The 20,499-nt window shown below is 40.2% G+C and overlaps 1 protein-coding gene across 1 annotated transcript in view; it reads right to left on the bottom strand.

Moving 5' to 3' along the window:
• Positions 1-20,499, bottom strand: part of Dock4 (dedicator of cytokinesis 4) — a 413,592-nt gene that overhangs the window by 190,145 nt on the left and 202,948 nt on the right. Inside the window, exons 8-9 of the mRNA XM_059279518.1 lie at positions 16,694-16,845; positions 291-372 (exon numbers count right to left, since the gene is read on the bottom strand). Coding sequence (XP_059135501.1) covers positions 291-372; positions 16,694-16,845 — 234 coding nt within the window. The remainder of the gene's footprint in view (positions 1-290; positions 373-16,693; positions 16,846-20,499) is intronic.

The raw sequence follows: 20,499 nt of genomic DNA, 5'->3' as shown, positions 1-20,499 counted from the left end.
CATACTCATTCATTCTTTAAGCACTTAAGAAGCATGGATAGATAGCTCGTGCCATGCTAGGCCCAGTCACCACTACGCTTTTGCAAGAGTTTCCCGGAGTCATCAGTACTCTATGGGTGTGTTAAACAGAGTAAAAAACACAGTAAAGGAAGCAAGTCGACTGTGATTGATGACAATCAGAATTACAGCTACTGCACTCTGTGAGTGATTTAAGACGTTTAAACAGAGTTTATGATTTTTGACTTTCAATAACTTAATTCTCGTGAGCCATAAACACAAGGTGCACTTACCACGAAGAGAGAGCAGTGCCGTTCGGGCTTATCTGGGGCTTTGGGAAGCCCATTTCTATTCAGTCTCAAGAAAAATCTCTCACTGTAAGAGAAAGATAATTGAATACTTAGAAACTTATTTCATATTTATCTTTTTCTAACTGTTCTTCATCTGAAAGCTCAACATTGGAGAGCAACGAATACGACAAACATTTGCTTCATTTCTGGTAGACCTGGCAAAGCAGTAACGGTATAAATGCATATGCAAAAAAGTAAGTTTTCCAGTCATGGGCTGTTTCCCTGTCAGTACTATCACTGCTATTACTCCAAACAGTAGAAGACAATGCATGACATGAGAGAGTGCAATCCTTCCTGTGTTTAGATCCGAGATGCTTTAGTGATTTACATCATATTGCTTAATTTAAATTAAGGACACAATGGCTTTGTAGTTCATGGTCTTCTATGTCTATTTTTCAAAACACAAATGGAAGTTTCAATTCATGAAACTTGAATTAACTTTGATCTACCAACAGAGCCTATATTTGATAATACACTGTCACCTAGGTTTATAGCAAACACAAATGACACACTCTGTAACCCAGCCAGTAATTTAAGACCATAAATGTTTGTGGATGCCATACATATTAAAGGTTATGTATGATAATTTATTTATGGTCAAAAATTAAAATGATTATCCACCCAAGAAATATTAATACATCCACAATCTCTAGTTTTAAGTCCCCCACTGAATTTCAAAATCTGATGGAAGAATCAAATAACTGGCTGCCGCAGGCGGAGAACACAAAAACCAATATCCACTGAATGGGAAATGATCACATGATGTGGCCTTGGCTACTGGAGGTTTAGCTTAGTGAAGAAGCATGGAAACGGGCGCTAAACATTAGCACAAGGCTTATAGCCCATTAAGTTTGCACATTACATTCATCACCGTATCCTTGCCTTAAATAATGGCTCTACTATCCAAATACAAGGGGGAAATGAGAACCATAAACAGATCTCTAAGGGAGGATATGGGTTTCAATTTACAACGGTCTTGCAACACTTCTATTCTCTTTTGTGATATATATCTAGATGGATACATTTAAAAGATTCAACTGCCTGGCTAACCTCATCATTTTCTTATATTATGCCTATTCTTGACCTCATGTATGAGAAAGGGCAACCAGTACACATTTCCATGGGGCCATTTCCATCCCTCTTAGTCAAGTTTCTTCTAAGAGCAGGTGGTCGACACAGCATGAATGGGGAGATGATAAATTGCTGCAAGGTTCTTCAACTGAAATGACAGTTGCTGTGGGAGTCTGAAATGCAGGCTGGGAAGAACAACTGATGATGCAAAGTGAAATAAGTCTCGTCCAGTGCTCATCCACTATATACATACATATATATGTATGTATGTGTATATATATAGGCTATAAGCTCTCTTAATAATGCAAGAAAATTCATTGTTATTTCAAACTTAAGATATGATCAAAGGAAGTCCATACAGATTCATTTCACAACAAGGGAACTGCACTTAAATAGTCATATTAATGGTCACTCCTTTGAGGAACTCATCATTTAACAAGCACTCTGCTAATATCTTCGTATGGACTGACTCATCTTATACAGCTCATGCTCTCAAGAAGGATGTACTAACATGCTGCCTATTTAACTGATGGGCACACTAAGAAAAAAAGTTTTGTCCAGTATCAAAGAATTAATGTGACTAAGAACCCTATCTGTTGTGTTTGTTGAGAATCTTCACTCCTCATTCGAAAGTTAGAGTTAAATTATTTTCTATTCTATACAAATATTGAGAAAGTATTTCATTAATATGGAAAAAATAAACAATTATGGTGGTGAGCACTTGTGAGGCTGAGGCCAGAGGATCGCCATGAATTTGAGGCCAGCCTGGGATGCAGGATAGCCGGGGCTACATAACAAGACCCTGCCTCAAAAATCCAAAACGGAGAGGGCACAGTCACCTGTGTATCTGGGATCATCATGTGGCACTCACTGTCACATCGGACCCCAAGGTTCAGACTTTTACCATACCTTCCCAGTGCCCGCAGGGATGAAGGAAGCACTGATCTTGAGTCAACGGGTTACAAAGCAGTTCTTAGTTGAAATTTGCTCCCTCACAACTTTGTTTTTCTCAATGGAAAATATGACCCAGGACATAAATTCTACTAAACAAAGACAAAACTTCCCAAGGATTGAAGAACATGATTTTATTTAGTCAAAACTGCTAAGGTTTAAGCAGTCTTAAGGTTTAAATGATGGTGTTGTTTAGCTTCTTACTGATTCATCACTTATGTGCAGTTACTAGTTACACCTTAGCAAACAACACAAGCAATGTGAGTGCATTTCCCCTGGTCCGTATCCTAGACATTGTGCCCCAGGGCATATTGTGAATGGGCTTCAGTGTGAGGCTCCTTCTGCTCTTCACTAAAACATTTGAGAAAATTTTGCACTACATATTATGATTTTTCTTCTGAAGATATGTATATCAATAAATCTAATATGCAAAAAACTATCAGACATTTTACATATTAAAACCTCAACTTTAATACTGTTAAAAAACTATTCATTATCTGCAAGTTTCATCAATATTTGGATAAAAATGTCTTCTAAAGAATTCTGTTTCACAAAGAGATCCTTTTTGCTCTGTCACTATTTTAATTTTACTCGTCTAGACAGAATTCTGATTATGCAAGTATTATACTGTATCATATCCTGTTCCAGAGCGAACATCAACACATACTAAGCCAGCAATGTATCCTTTAGCTTAAGCATGCCTTAGAGGGGAGGATAAAAATAGGTTCAAAATGGGTACTATGAAGCAATAAGTCATTTGCAATTTATTAAGAACCAGACAGAAAATCTCCATGTCCAATAAAAAACAGTCTGTTCATTTGGTGACATGGTGTTGGTTTACAAAATCAGTTTCTTTCAGCTTTAGTGATACCACAACTACTTATTCAGCAAATCGTTTTAGGGGGAAAAAATGGCCTTCAGCAATACACTTTAGAATCTTTGAACTACAATTCTCTCCTCTCACATTTATAGAATATCATAACATATGTTTTCTGAGCCAGGAGAGAAACCAAACAAGCCAAAGCTAGTTCATTTTAGCACATCTGGTGGTCTCAGGACAGTTGCATGTACAGGCTAGTGGCCACACACAGATGTGTTTCTAACCTTCAATTTTAGGTTAGTTTTTCCTGCAATCCTCTAGTGAGTGTGACAGAGAAATAATTAGTATTTTATAAACTTACAAGTGTTTTATTAGAAGATGTGCATGGCTCATCATGTAATTTCTATTCCTTTCTGCACCAGAAGTTTGTGGGTCTGTCTTATACTATGAGCAACTAGAATATAGGTTTGTAATTGGCAACATTGACATCTTCAGCTTCTACCAATGACTTGGGCAGTCCTTGACTAGAATAAACAATCTTGTGAGGGAAAACAAAACTGAAAACAAAGAATTTCAAATATCTGGAAAGCATCAATATCCTCTCAACATTCCCTTTCCTCATGAGGCCTGAAAAGTAAGTTTAGCCTGGAAGACAGACAGAATTTCCCAGCAACTTTTCAATCAATGGTGCCTCACCTAATGAGCACATGGTAGCTCTGAATTATAGATCATTTCACCTTCCCCTCATACATTTTACATCTTTATTACATGAAACAGGAGAAATAAAATGCGCTGTGGTACAGTATTTAAAAAGTAAACATAATACAAAAAAATCCAAGGGGGCTGGAGAGATGGCTCAGAGGTTAAGAGCACTGGCTCTTCCAGAGGTCCCGAGTTCAATTCCCAGCAACCACATGATGGCTCACAACCATCTATAATGAAATCTAGTGCCCTCTTCTGGCGATCAGGCATATATGTAGACAGAACACTGTATACATAATAAATAAATAAATTTTAAAAATTCTGATTAAAACAAACAAACAAACAAAAAATTCAGTAGCAAAAAAACCTACAGGGACATGACGTTTTCTAATTCTTTCCTCTTACAGATTAAACAAAAGAATTTGTCAGGAACATTGGGAAATAAGAGTTGATATATTATCAGTAGAGAAAACAAACAAACAAACCTGATTTGACTTCCTTTACTACTGCCACGTTCTCCTAGAGGAAGAACTAGGAAAATTTAGAATTGCCTCAGTTCTATATGTGAGCCATTATAAATCACAACTATAAATTCTACTGACTAATTCTCTTTGGAAATAAAGAACAAATCATAATTATTATTTATAACCTACCTTCATCTAACAATGTTATGAGGGAAAAAAAGACAATGAAAGAAGAATATAAATAAACATCCATGGCAGGGTGCCTGGGTAAAAGTAATGAAGGCAACTATGTACTTTGTGCCAGACTCTATAATTTAAGCTTTACAAAGATCTCATTTAATTCCCACAACTGCCCTACTGGGTAAGAACTATTATCATGCCTGTCTGATACATGAGAGAGCTGGGGCAAGTTGCCCAAAGGTGTATGAGTAGTCAAGGATGGAGCCATCCTATCAACATCCAGAATCTGACTGGAGAGGCTTGGCTCATACACATAGTGGCACCCTGTCTTTGACAGAACAGAGAAATTAAAAAATGGACAAAAAAGAGTAAGACCATGTTACAGGGAATAAATGTTTTTAAGAAAAAATTTAAACATGTTTATTTTAAAAGGTTTAAACAAAATTTAAAAATACTTGAAAATGAATGAACCTAAAAAAAAGGAATAACTTGTGTTTGTGAAGGTTATGTCTATGATTGCCCGCTCAGGCGAGCTACTGAATTCTGAGGTCCTAAGTAGAACTCTACAAATGAAAAGTACATTTCAACAGTCAGTTTAGTAGAGGTGTCCTTACCGTGACACAAAACACCAGGAGAAGCACCTTAAGGACCTGAAGTGACTATGACACCTTTTCCCCTCTCAGCAGGATGCTTCTGCCCCCACTCTTTTCCTCAACCTCTCAGAATCAGGAACTTTTGGTGACAAAGTCTGTGTCTGAGGTCCAGGAGGCAACCAGACCAGATCCACGAAGCTCCTTTGGAGTAATAGCATTAAGCAGCCCTCCCAGTAGGATATTCCTTTATAAAATGCCCCGTTCAAAGAGCAAGGCAACCACAGATTCTAATGATCAATGCCAGGGATTTGGATATTTTTATATGACATATATTCTTATATTTCAAAGAGATTTATGTTTTATAGAAAGATTTTATATTCTCCAACATGCATTCATGTTATTACTCTGTGTCACCTCTCTCACACATAAAAATCAAACTGAACTAAGGATTTAATGCATGTCAAAGTTATACAACATGGACTTTATTCCAAATACAGGGAGTGATTAATATCTTGGGTTGAACCAAGTGGTGCAAAAGATCATGTGTTAATTAACCTATAAAAAATTACAAAGGATACTTTAAAGCAGTTTTGGATAAGTTAAACCATTTGAAGCTTATGTATACTCCCCAAAGTTAGCAATAGTACAATGGAGGAGACATTTAAAGGGCTAGGTCTTTACGAGCTAATTGGAAGACGAAAGGAGGTGTCCTAATCTTTTATACTCATGAAAACCAACCACGGCAAATCCAAGCCAATCCTCAACATCGCATTTTAGAAAATGCAAAGCTACTTGTCTTAAGTTCAGCTGTGTTGTGTGGCGGTAACAGTTAATACCTATTCTACAGGACGGAGGGGTGAGGCTCCAGAAGCTGAGGAAGAAATGGGGGAGCCTTGAGAGGGGTAATGGCACAGCTCAACAGTATGGGCTTTAAAGCCTCCATCCAGAAAGCAACAGAATGTAAGTGAGAGGAAATCTCAATGGCTTCCCCCTTTTCTCAATGCTTCTTGACTAACAGTGCAAAATGCTTCCAACAATCATTTAGAAGAGATTAGACACCAACATACTACAGAATGCTACACTAAGTACTCCAACCTGGCATAAGGTTTGCTGCAATAAAGACAGTTAAGAAGCAGGAAATACAGAAAGCTCTGCCTTTCCTCAATCTGCCTACAAGCAGGACACTGACTTATAAAGACCAAAGGTACCAGCCTCCTCTTCTACCTGGGAGAACAGAGTTCAGGAATGAAGACCACAGTGGGCCTTTGTGGACCTGGACACAGCAGCAGACGTGCCACACATACCACTTTATTAACCACCCTTTGCCATCCCGCAAATTGTTGCCCCTTAGAAACTCACTACCTTCCCTTGTTTGGTCTTAAAATGCAGCTTGTTTTTAAAGATGCTATGTAAGCTGGAATTCAAGGCCACCTCTGAGAGTTGCTCATTCCCTGGCTATCTCCTATGTATAGATTAAAGATTCATCATCGTCATCATCATCATATTTTTGAGACATTATGTTGCCATGCTGTCTTAGAACTATGCAACCCAAATGGGCCTCATATTCATGATTCTCCTACTTCGTTCTGCCTTCAAGTGCCTGGATGAAAGGTGTGTGCCAACCCATCCAGTTCCTCTCCCTTCAGTTCATCTTTCATCTGTAACAAAAGATTGAGAAGAAAGTACCCTCCTCCAGCACAATACCAGGCAGAGAGCTATAACAGTACCCCTTTTCTTCAATGAGTTACAAGAGCACTTGAAATGGAAAAGCTTAAACAGCATCATGACAGGCTGAGGTAATGTGGCTGCCTCAGGTCGCTGTGGAAAGTGGACAGGAGGCGTGGAAGCAGCCCCAAGGTACCTTCTGGACCTTGGCATTTGGTTCTCATGGGTAGATAAAGGTTGGGAGACACTGTATGTCAAGAGAATGACTGCACAGTGGAAGGAGAAGAGAGCCATTAGCCTTCTTATCTAGCATCCCCTTATCTGGTTTGTTACTACTTTCTCCTGTAATGCCCAATTCCTAATTAGGAGATCATGATTTATTACTTATTATAGTGAATGCCTGAAAACATTTCTCCATTAAGGAGCCCTTTTAGACCCCAAAGTCCAGGTCTTAACACATCCCAATCACTGTCTTTCATGGCTGTCTTAAGTGGCCATAAACAGGCTACAAAGTTCCGCTATCTTATGGACAAAGACTTTCTCCTTTTCTTCCCTAAGCACAGGGCCAACACCAACGACAGGGCTTTTCTGTGCAAGTCTTACTAGATAAGATCATTAGTGTGCTAATTTTAAAACTAAAGTAGCATTACAATCATGATTTCTTTTGATTAAAAAGAAATGGAAAAGGGAACCCTAGGTACAGACTGTGCATAGCCCAGTCCTTTAACTAAGAAAGAAGCAGACTCTTGTTAACAGCCAAGGCTAGATTCACTGAATACATACCTGCTATGGAGAGACTGACCAAACGATCTGGGGCTTTGTCAGGTAAAGGAGCCAGCTGAATGCTACATGAGAAGATGCATTTGTAAAGTCTAGCTAAGATTATTGCAATTTTAACTATCAAAATCCATCAATTTTTACCTCTCAGCATGCTCTTAAACTACGTCATGTTATTTTTTTATAATTGAAAAATGAAACAATACTCTCTAGGATGACAAATTTCTATGATAAGAGGAATCCACCTCTCTTGCAGGGATAAATAAGCAATTGCATATCTACTGTTTCACAGCACCTGCACGATTGCCAGACTAAAAAACCAGTTATATAATGGTGATGATGGTGATGATGATGAAAATATTATTATTATTATTCTGGTTTCCTGACAAACAGCAATAACTCTAATTTTAAAATCTTCAAATTTCCCTCTTGTAAAATTCTTAGAGAGATAAACACTGTATTACTAAATGAATAAGGGAAATATGTACCAAGGATACTCTGCAAAAGGACTTCAACATCAAAATGAATAACTCCCGAATTTTCAAGTGGGATTATGTGAAATTAAAAGGTTCTGTATAGCAACTGAAGAATAAGGAACAATCTTTGTCAACCTCACATCAATCAGGGGACTGATATCTAGAGTCCATAAAGAACTATATACCGCAAACCCCCAAATTACCTAATCATGGATGGACTAACAAACTGAACAGAGAGTTCAAATGAAAGTTTTTCCAACACCTTTAGACATCAGTGAAATGTACACTAAAATTGTTTTACAATTCTGTATCCTTAACAGTCAGAAGAGCCCATTAAGAAAGAAATGACAAGAAGCAATGTTAGCAAGGATGCAGGGAAAGAGGAAGAACCCCGATACACTGATGGTGGGAATGTAAATTGTTAGATGCACTATGGAAATCAGTGGAAAGGCTTTTCAAAAGTTAAAAATATAACCATCATGATCCAGCCATACTGCTCCTGTCTATACACAGAGGACTTCAAGTCAGAGACACTTGCACATCCGTGCTTATTTCTGAACTAGTCACAATAGTAGTAAAGAAACAGACCCATCCTACATGTAAATCAACAGATGAATTGTACATTATGATATTAAAAAAATAACAAAGACCCAGAGACAAATACCCCACGTTTATCTCATTTGCAGAATTGAAATTTAAGTGTGGATAGAAATGTGTCCAAGTGTGCACAGGTCTCTCTGCATGTAAGTCATGAAACTAAAGAGTAGGAACTGACAAAGGGAAAGAGAACAGGAATACGTGTGAGATGAAAGCAGAAGCAGGCAGGAAAGTAGGGCCAGCAAGAAAGAGGAGGTGAGTGATGGCGAGGGCGTTGTGGAGGAGGGGAATTAGAGGAAGTAGAATCACGCCTGTATGGGAATGCCATCACCAGACCTGGTGTTTGAATTCTGACTGAGGGTGAATGGGAGGGAGCCCCTGGCGTTAGCCTGTCTCCAGAGAATATGCTGGAGGTTCAGCAGGAAGACAAGTTCAGAGCACAGGAAGCTGAGGTAGAGTACGGGTAGGACCTGAGTCAAGACAAACAGGGTCCGGAAGTAGGATGATCTGTGTGAAGAGAGGGTGTCTTATTCTTTTGGGAAGTCACAGAACCTGATCACTGTAAACACTGTGTCCTTCACCTTCTTTGAGGGAGAAGTTGACCTGACACAAACAGTAGTTACTCTGACTCCCTGAAATGCCGTCTTCTTAGTTAGGAAACCGTGTTTCATAAGGAGCAGAAAACAAGTAAAATCAAAGCTCTTTATAAGTACTTTGTGGTGAAGTAAGCATTTAAAAACAAACGAAAAATAAAGGTTAAGAAGCCTTAAGTGAAAACAGAGTGATTAAATAAAAACCCATGTAATTCAAGTCCCTGAAAACAATAAGTAAATCTTTCATGTATTTTGTTTTTAATCCCAAAAGTATGTTTTGATGTTTTTTTTTTTTAATCCTCAGAACATCCTTTTGGGTTTTAAATTGTTTTTATTCTTTATGAACATTAAATCCAGGATAGGTATGGTAGCACATGGCTATAATTCCAGTACTCTGGAGGCAGAGGCAGGAAGATCACTAGGAGTTCAAGGCCAGCTTGGTCTACATAGCAAGTTCCAGGCTAGCAAGAACTACACAGTGAGACAATCTCAAAAAACAAAATCAAAATGCATACTGACTATGCATACTGACTAACGTACTTTGCATGATTTAGAAACTGTCCTTAACTTTCTCAACATTTTAAACCTAAGTAGAATATGAGATTTGGGAGGACATGGTTTTTACATGCTTTCCCTAGATGAGCATTTGGCCTTAAGGAGGAAGCTACTTGCTGGCTGACTAAAGACACGAACGAACAAACTTTCATAACTGCATAGTAATGGTGCGAAATGCACATGCCTAACCGGCATAAAGTAAACACACGCTGCTTAACTTGTAATCCAAACCTTCCAAGTACTTCGGGGAGAATGCCAGGCTTTTATCTGATGATTTTTGTATACTTTTGAGCATGACAGTATTTGCAAATGATGGCTCCCGCGAGACAGGTCCGAGAGCACAGTGTTGATTAGCCCAGTGTAATATGAAACAACTCTCCTGATGTGCTCAACACTCTGGCTCTCTCTTAGCAAGGAGCACATCCCCTGTGGAGGGGAAGGGTGATAGCCAAGATTAAGGTACTAATGCATGATCTTTTAATGCTTTGTAGCAACAGCAGGGCAACACTTAAAAGCTTCCTTTAACTGTATCACCCCCTCCACATACACACGCCCTGGGTAAGTACGCTGCAAGGTGCTGAGAACATAAGGATGATGAGAAGGTAGTGTCACACCATTAATCATTCCTTTGTCAGTGTCAAATCCTCCTGCAACATAAACAGCACTGAATACCAAAGAAGCCCCTGTGAAGTGGTTACTATATGTGATGCTGGCTTATCCTGCAGAGAACTCGGGAAAACTAAATTATTCTGAATTCTCAACAGGAAGTAACAAGAGAGTAAATGAAGAAAGACAGAGACGATCCTAATACTGGCGGGTATTACACTGTCACAATACTAATCTGCTCGTGATTTAAAGCACATGAACAGGGGTAAGAGGGCCTTCTAGTCACCTTGTAAAACACTCCATGACTTAAGACATGCAAGCTGTCTGCCTGAGTGTTTATAGCCAAAGAAAAAGAGAAGCCAAATCAAGTCCGTGAACTCTGTGAGCTTCTGGTTTTCCTGCAACACAAGTATTTCTAGCCATTCACTAAAGTTAAATAATCAGTACTATATTTATATTAAAAAATGCTACAGAGAAGAGTGGTTCAGTTATACCCTGTGTGCTCCAGATCTGAATAAACCGTAGCCGGGCGGTGGTGGCGCACGCCTTTAATCCCAGCACTTGGGAGGCAGAGCCAGGCGGATCTCTGTGAGTTCGAGGCCAGCCTGGGCTACCAAGTGAGTTCCAGGAAAGGCGCAAAGCTACACAGACAAACCCTGTCTCGAAAAACCAAAAAAAAAAAAAAAAAAAAAAAAAAAAAAAAAAAAAAAAATGAATAAACCGTTACCTCGGTCACTTTCTTTGAATTTGGATCTCCCCCAACAGCTTCCTTAAAATCGATACCAATAAAGGCAACCAGTATTTGTAGAGTCCTCATTACTGTTTTTTAACGTGCAACACGAGAGTGAACTAACGGGGATAAAGCACGGATCTGATAAACTCAGCGGTGAGAACAATCCCCATCCCCACGCACGTGCTGGGACGACCAAATGGCGGAGAAAAGGGGGAGAGGGGAACAGTTGTGCTTCTCAACAAGAGGCTCCAGGGAAGGTCCCTGTGTGTCACCGCTGGACAGACAGCCACAGTGAATCTGTGCCAACATGTCTAGACACAGCAGGAAATGCCCTGGGCCAGATGGGATGGTTGATACACGATTCAAGAAGGGTCTCCAATGCCTCCTCGATCTATTTTTATTCTGTGCACTGTGCCCCTTGCTAGTCTGGCTGGGCACTTTCCCCTACACTGTTTCTTTACTTTGGAAACTTTGTAATACGAACACTAGGCCTACAATCTATCAAAGTCAAAGCACTAAATATTCCTAATTTATGTAAAAATGCAGATACTGAACTTGTGTGTAAACTTCAAATGATGTATCAAGCAAGGCATGCTAGCACAGGGCACAGGAAATGAAAACCCTTAAAGGATCTACTAACCTCATTATATACTTCCACACACACACAAAAACAGTATCCTTTTCTCCTAGGCTGAGCCAGATAAGCTCTTACATATGTCAGTCTCCAAAATGAACTATTGGAAACTATGAAAGCAATTTCATAGACTCTCCCCACCTGGATACAGGACTCCCAACTTTCTTATTCTGGTCCTCACTGTGGTGTTTCAGGACGCAATCCAACCTCAGACTTCTGATCACTTTTCTTGAGCACCCCTGGCTAAGGTAATATGGGCTCCATATTACCCGTTTGCTAGTAGGTCTCTCTAAACTTTAACTAACTGCAATACCATAAGCAAAACATCCCCAGTTTCTTGGAATGTGTGATTTCCCCAGGAATGCAAGGGCAGCCACCACACTAGCTAGGATAATACATACTTCCTGTTTGGGTTTAATAGTCCTCCTCATCACAGCCAGGAGCCGCTGATAAACTACTGGGTACTAAGCAACGGCCTTTGAATTTAACATTCAAGAAATCCCATTAGGAAAGCACTATTGTCTTCATAAAGTCCGACTAGTTAACAGCTATAAGAGAAATTACATGACCAGACTGATACAGCACAGCCAGGATTTCCACCCAGATCATCTAACTTCAGAGTCTGGCCACTCAGCAACAATGAAAGGGTGTACAAGACACAGGTGATATGTGTCTCACAGACAGAGAGGTTCATAGCCATTTTACAGTTCAGTATGAATCCGAATTTTTAAAAAGCCTGTGCTTTACCAATTGTATTCAGTACTTCCTCTCTCTTAAATGACAGAATTGGACTGAATAAAGCATAATTGTAAGCAAAACAAAGCATCTATGGAAATGAAACCTTTCAAGGAAAATGAGTTTAACTGCATGATAGTAGGAAAAAAAATGCAACTTCAGAAAAGTATGTGAAAAGGATCAGCAGAAAGTAAACTTCATCTATGCAATTACTAGAATTAAGCACACCCTGCTGCTAAATTCTCAGCTAATAGCCCATGCCAGCAGCTGGTATGTATGAGCAGCCTTTAGTGGCTAGGAACCAACTGGTGGTACCCAGGCCTTGTTAAATGCATTCTCTGATGAGACCAAAATAAAGGAATGAATTAGTCCCAAGATAAAATTCCAATGGTAATTAATGAAGGCTTAGAATACAGCAGTAAACAAAATAATGAAAGTTTCAAGTCAACCACTAAACTATGTCAGGTTCACCAGCCGGGATTATTTACACACTGATGCAGATGAAGCAGCATGTATGAAGGCAAGGGAAGTATTAATATAGAGTTGCACAAGCCTATGTAAATCACCACATATGACTCTTTGTATTCCACTTGGTGCAGGAGCCGATTCTTAAAGGCCAGCTACAGGAGAGCGTATGGCATATACTGCCAGTTCCTTCTCTGTAAACCGTTACAATTCCTGTGCCCAATCCTAAGGCTCAGACAGTTCCCATCCATACCCTCCCCTCTTCCTTTCTCAGGGCTAATCTCCCAATCGCAAACCCAAGTCTGTTTCCTGACGCCCTTCTCCCAAGAAGCCTGCAGACATCAGTGACTTCCCCTCTCCCTCTGTGTGGCCTCTTCATCATTAAAGGATCCTTCCAGTCCAGTCTTCACAAGCTCAAGCTTCTACCACTCAAGGTCTTAAAAGAATGAGCCCTACAGAGGCCCCTTGACACTCAACGGCAATCACAACTTGACTGGGGAAAAACAGCACATTAGGAATACTACAGACATGAGTGTGGGGGAGGGACGGAAAATACTGATTCCTATACAGCCTACCCTGTTAAAGTACCAGCTTCACTTGACTCTGGGCAAGGACTGTAGGCTGCACCATCTACAAACAAGGGAATATTGGTAGTATATTCCTCGTAGGGCTAAGTCAGGAAATATTTTTAAATGAACTTAGAACAGTGTTTGGCATATGAAAACCATTATATAGGTGTTTGCCACATGAATATAATAAAATAAGATACCAAGGAGGCAGAGAGCAGACCCCCTCCTTGCCTTCCCCAGTCACACCTTGTGGGATGAGGAAATCAAAGTTCCAGCCAGATAAATGCTCTCTAAAAATATTTTGCTTATGTGAAACAATGTGGCAAACCTATTTTTTAAATAATTCTCAATAGAAAGAAGTTGTGTGAAGGTTATATTGGCCTTAAATGAATACTAGTCTGTAATTTTCAATGATCACTAGGTTCTGGACTGGAGTGCTATCCAAGTAAACCAGAATGATGAGGTGTAATGTAGGCACATGCTAGCCAGATGCTGTCAGAACATGCCTGCATTCTTACTGGTGTTTACAGGAAGGAGGGTCCATAACATGATCAGAGGCCCAATCTTCTTGGTAGTTCTCAGGAAGATTCAATAACTGTTTAAAAGTCTAAAATCAGGTTTCGTAAACAAAGCCACAGTCAAATGATGATTGATAGAAGCTTGAAAAGATCTACCTTTGCTAGTACTTAGGAGATATTACACACTTCACTATTTTGCTGAATGAGATAGGAAGGTGATATCACATGTTGGCCTCCTTTGTACTGGACGCCTGTGAGGACAGAATCTGAGCTTTTGGTCTCTGGCAGGGATTAGCAGCTGATACTACTTCACTTGTCTTAAGGTACCCTGAGAAGGGCTGGTGAGGTTGTTCAGAGGTAAAAGTACTTGCTGCACAAACCTAGTGACCCGGATGTGACCCCTGAAAGGAATGTAAGGATGGAAGGATGCTGTGGGATATTCATACAGCGGGTGAAGATGTGTTGCTGTGATTGGTGTAATAAAAAGCCAAATGGCCAATAGCTAGGCAGGAGATATAGGCAGGACTTGCAGGCAGAAAGAGAACTCTGGGAATTAAAAAAGGAGGAATCATCAGCCAGACACGGAGGAATGAGGATGGGCAGTGCAGAGAAAGGTAACATCACATGGCAGAATGTAAATCAATACAAATGGGCTAATTTAAGTTATAAGAACTAGTTGAGAACAAGCCTAAGCTAAAAGCCAAGCTTTCATAATTAATAATAAGTTTCCATGTCGTTATCCGCGGGCTGGCGGTCCCAATGAAAAAGTACTACTACAGAAGGAGACAGCTAATTCCTCAAAGCTGCCTTCTGACGTGCACATGTGTGTTGTGACATGTGTACAACCCCCACATATCATGTAGAAACAAATACAATCATAAATTCTTGGGGCTGGCTGAGTGCTCAGGGGAAAACCCACTGCTAAGCTCAAAAATCTGATTCTCTTCCAGGGACTCACATGGTGTAAGCAGAGAATGGAGGAGAGGATAAGCTTGACAAGTGGTTTTCTGACTTCCTGTGTGCCATAGTATGCTCCCACGAATAAAAAAATGGAAAAATGTTTTGAAAGAATCCCCTGAAAGGATTCGACTTCAGAAACCAACTTCTGTAGCACAGATTAGTTCTGGAGCCTTGTGCTATTTTCAGTATTTGTATTATCAGTGATGACATTAAAAACGCCATGTGAAAAGAAACTCATGGTGCTGATTGATTTTGTCAACTTGACACCAACTAGAGTCACTTGGGAAAGCTCCGCTGAGGAACTGTCTCCATCAGACTGACCTGTGGGCAAGTCTCTAGGGCGTTTTCTTAACTGCTAATTGACATAGGAGGGTCCAGGCACTGTGCCATCCCAAGGCAGGTGGCCTGGGCCATGTACAAAAGTAGCTGAGCAGACAGAGGAAAGCAGGCCAGTGATCAACTGGTCTCTGCTTCCGTTCTGCCACCAGGTTCCTGCTTGAGCCCCTGCTTCGGCTTCCTTTGATGATGGACTGTAACCTCTAAGCCAAAGAAGCCCTTTCTACCCCAAGTTTCTTTGGGGCCTGCTGTTTATCACAGCAACAGAAACCAAACTAGGATTCCCACAATGCTCTAAAAGCACAGTTTACGTCTATAGTTCTTTCTTCTGAAACAATGCAAGAATAGAGTGAAGAGCCAGTACATTGAAAACTAATCAGTAAGTTACCCATCATGTTTATGGTTATAAGTACATTAAAAATAAACTTCACACTTATTTCCTAAAAAATGAAGGAAACAGTCCAACATTACCTTCTGTTTATGAATCAATATGTGTGGCTTAGAACTGCTAAAGATTATTTTAATAAGTACTTCAAAAGCATTGTACAAATGGATCACTATGTGTGATTCAAGTAATTCCATCCTAATTCATAATTTTAATGTGAATTTTTAGTTTAAAACAAAGTGCTTTATGCTTCAATTAAAAATAAACACAGTTCTCATAAAGTCACAGTAAGAGACCAAATGTTTGACTGGGTATACAAAATATAACATTTACTCTAATTCTTTTCCTAAACATTAAAATCTGGGCTAGGGGTCTCACTTAGCATACACAAGGTCTGAGATTTGATTCCTCACACCTCAGAAAAGTCAAAACTTCTAATGAAAAGCTTGCCATAGAGTAGCACACCAGGAAAGAGTCAGCCCTGAGGATGAAAACAGCACAAACTTTGTCCTGTTTCACAGTTCTGATACTTCAACTGGAGCATCTGCAAGCATGAAGTTCTTCCTTGGTATCATCAATCCAGACACAGGAAGATCCATGTTATTATTTACTGTCAAACTGAAAGATGAAATGTGCTGACTTCGATAAGTAAACATTATACCATAAAGAACTTTTATCTTCTTGGCATTATCAACACAAAGTAACTAAAACAAAACTGGCTTGGTACTAGGGTCATCTTTCATTTAAGCCTACTTAGGATTCTATAGACCTTTTGATTTCCCAGAAATTCTCAAATCTATCCAAGCTTAACGGAAATATCTAGAGGGCAGGTAAATCAGAAACTCAGAGCTCTATAAATGAACTGAGGTAGTAGACGAAAAATGTATCTGAAAGCATGCCAATTGTAAACATCTACCACGGTTACATCAAAAAACTCAAGTTCTGTGTCACATGCCATTACCTGATTGGGCGATTCTCTTTACTGTCAAAGAGTGAGAAGATGACCTCCAGCTCCTCTCCCAGGTTGGAACACATGAGGCTCTTCATCTGAACAAAGAGGTGGTGACTGCTGGCCTGCACTGGGGTGTCTTTCTTCCGATGTCGATGCTCCATCTGAATGATACACACGCCAGGAAAAACACGATCTGAGCAGACTGAAGAACGTAACGGCACAAAACTGTGGTGTGATGGGGATTGAGATAGTAAAATTTCTTCCCATGCTAGATTCAGTATCTAATCTAAATTTCAAATTTTCTTCTAGCATCTGCGTTAAGATGATCAAGGGCTCTTGCTTTAAGATTTCCTTTAAATTTTAACCTTAAGATGATATCAGCTCAGGGCATAGATCTGGGAGGGAGGAAGTTCAAAGGATTTCTGCTGATACCAATCAGCTTTCAGGAAGAGAACAAACCTGTCATCCTAGAGAACAGACAAGAGAGCAGGCCTGGTGGTACAGTTTGTAATCCCAGCTGCCTGGGAGGAGGAGGCAGGGAGATTTTAAGTTTAAGACCAACCTGCCTACAAGGTGAGTTCAAAGCTGGACTGGGCAACACTTGCCGAGACCCCCCCCCTCTCTTTCTCACACACACACACACACACACACACACACACACACACACTCCCTAGAAGAGTGATGAAAAGGGAAACACTATATTGTCAGAGAGCCCCCCAAAATAATTTGATTGGAGCCTGGGAAGGCCAAAGACTCCTTGGAAAACTGTCCCAAGCAAAGTACTAGAGAAGGAGCAAGAATTCTGGTCTCTCTACTAGAACAGGACTTCCCGATTTGATTGTTGTGACAGTTCAGGTTATTTCCTCTTGTAATCCTTTGGAGGCTGATAGGTAAATACTTCCAGAAAAAAAAACAAAACAGAAAAACAAAACACAAAGACAGTGAGAATACCATGGCAATGTAAAAATTTGCACGGGCTTCTAATTCTCTATTGTCATGCACATATTGGCCCAGCTGCCCGCTGCTGCCAGTCTACTCAGCCCTTGGATCTCTACCTGAGAAGCAGTGATGCAGGAGAAGAGGGCCAGGAAAGGCTCTGGAGATCCTGGGCACTAACAGAATGGGAAGTGGTGAAGCAAGGATTGTATGGTCACTTTCACGTCATAGACTGCCAACTGTTACCCCATCTGAGACTCGTGGTGAAGAAAGGATTCATTTTAGCACTAGGAATTTGAACTCTATGGCCATGGGCAGTTGTTAGTGGTGAAGGCACACAACCACATTTCTATATCAGCTACCTTTTAAGGCTGGTAAATAGAGTTTAATAATACCAAATGACTGGCTAACTTTCAGGACAAATGCCATTTTTTACAATTGACAGTTGTTAAGTGCAATTGCATAGCATCATCAGAAAGTTTATGCACTTCTTTTATTCTGAACTATCTAAAAGCAAAAGATCACAAACAAGTAGACTAAACAGATCTTTAGTCACCTCATACTGACCAGGCACACTGGATATCTCTCTATAAAAGTGAAGCTACACACACACACACACACACACACACACACACACACACACACACACACACAAAAGTGGACCTCATCAGCCATAACTATTAGAAAAAATTTTTGAAGAAAAATTAACTACAGGAGTCAGAGGAAGCAAAAATGTCCCCCGTTTTCTGTGAGACTTGCTTTATTTTGTGCTTTCAAAATTCTTGCACTGTGGTAAAAGACACATCACATGCTCATACAACTAAATCCCTTTAATTCAAAAGGAAGTCCTTTCCCCAAGAATTGCTACTCACTTGCTGAGTTACTTAGACACCTCCGCATATGTATAGTCTAGAGTGGAGCACAGCACAAGCTACTCCAAAGACATGAATGGCTACCAAAGGCCAGAGTGGGAGCCAGACACCAATGTCCCCTGTAAAGAACTGACCTTCAGGAGGTGTCTGCTCTTGACCTCACAGAGTACAAAGCTTCCAGCATCAATCATGGCATTCAGTATGAATCAACAGGAAAAAATCAACTCCCTTACTCATGCAAATAATGTAATAGATCTAGAGTGGGGGTTCTCAACCTTGACTGCACTTCAGAGTCACCAAGAGAGCTTTTAACAAATACTTAGGCCCAGGTCCTGTCTCAGAACAATTAACTGGGAATTTCCAGGGGTGGGGGCTTCTCAGGAGCTGTAGTTTTAAAGGCTCCCCGGGTGGCTCTAATGGGCAATGAGGGTTGAGAGTTATTGATGGAGATCATATGTGGAGAGCTGTGAATCGCAGCAGACCGGAAAAGGGATTGCTGCATCTGACGGGTAATTAATTACTGTCCTGGAACCTACCTTGCATGCTAAGAATAAGATTCTGTGCTACATGCCCATGACACACACCCTTTTGTCTAGCACTCCTTAGCACACAGTCTCCACTCCATTCTTCCAGATCTGGGATGGATTTGGATTTTAAAGGGTTATGATTACTTGCTTATCTCTTGGTAGTTCACTATTTTTGAGAAGTGCTAAAAATATCTCGGTGAAAAAAGCATCTCAGTAATGAATTAAAAGGCACGCTTATACTTCAGGAGCTGTAACCTGATGGTAGCAACAGAGACAATAGCCCTTTGTAAAATAATGTACAGCTGCAGATGTACCTGACAGCTGTACTGCATCCACTGACGCCTTATATTTTAACTGTAGCTTTTATTAGGAGAAGAAACAAACTCACCCCAAAGATTTCATTAACTCAAGCTGGTATTCCTCATGTGCTACATCAATTCCTGGATGAGTGGGCTATGTCCAGGTTTCTCAATCTCCGTGGAGGGAGTTGTAATGGGCTTTGGTGTGTATAGCAACCTCTAAATGGACTCTCTCTACTGCTACCCCTTGTTGTGACAACCAAATTCTGTCCTCAGTTCAGCCAGTGTCCAATGTCCCCTGGGGTGGGGGGAGTAAAACTCCTTTGAGAATCACTGTTTTCTATTTGGCAACCACTGCTCTAGACCACCAAGAACTGCTAATAAGACAACAGGACCGTACAAACATAAAATGTCCCTGAAAAGATACTCTGCAGCCCAAATAAGCAGAGATTCTGGCCAGTTAGCTTTTCTTCATAGCAGAACTCAGATGTGGCCTTTGGCAATTCAACCTGTGCAGGCAGTTACGTGTTATCAAGGGAAGGTTTAGACTTTCCCACCTCAGATGGGCCTAAATGGGGGAGAATGATCTGCGAACAGGGCTGGCAAAAAACAAAACCAGGACCTTTCTCCCCAAGGTACAGTATCAATCTGGAACTTCTGTTTCAAGTGTGATACTGAAAAAAAAAAAAGAAGAAGAAGAAGAAGAAACCATTTTTTCCTGGGGACATTTACCTTCACCCCAAAGTCCTTGATCCAAAATAATAATATACTGTCAACCTCCATGGTCCTTGATCTAAATTGATAATACTCTGTCAACCTCCATGGTCCTTGATCTAAAATGATAATACTCTGTCAACCTCCATGGTCCTTGATCTAAAATGATAATACTCTGTCAACCTCCATGGTCCTTGATCTAAAATGATAATACTCTGTCAACCTCCATGGTCCTTGATCTAAAATGATAATACCCTGCCAACCTCCATGGTCCTTGATCTAAAATGATAATACTCTGTCACCCTCCATGGTCCTTGATCTAAAATGATAATACTCTGTCAACCTCCATGGTCCTTGATCTAAAATGATAATACTCTGTCAACCTCCATGGTCCTTGATCTAAAATGATAATACTCTGTCACCCTCCATGGTCCTTGATCTAAAATGATAATACTCTGTCAACCTCC

Source organism: Peromyscus eremicus, chromosome 14 (genome assembly GCF_949786415.1).
Source record: "Peromyscus eremicus chromosome 14, PerEre_H2_v1, whole genome shotgun sequence".
In the NCBI taxonomy this organism is placed as follows: domain Eukaryota; kingdom Metazoa; phylum Chordata; class Mammalia; order Rodentia; family Cricetidae; genus Peromyscus; species Peromyscus eremicus.
This window is presented reverse-complemented; position numbering and strand designations above follow the sequence as displayed.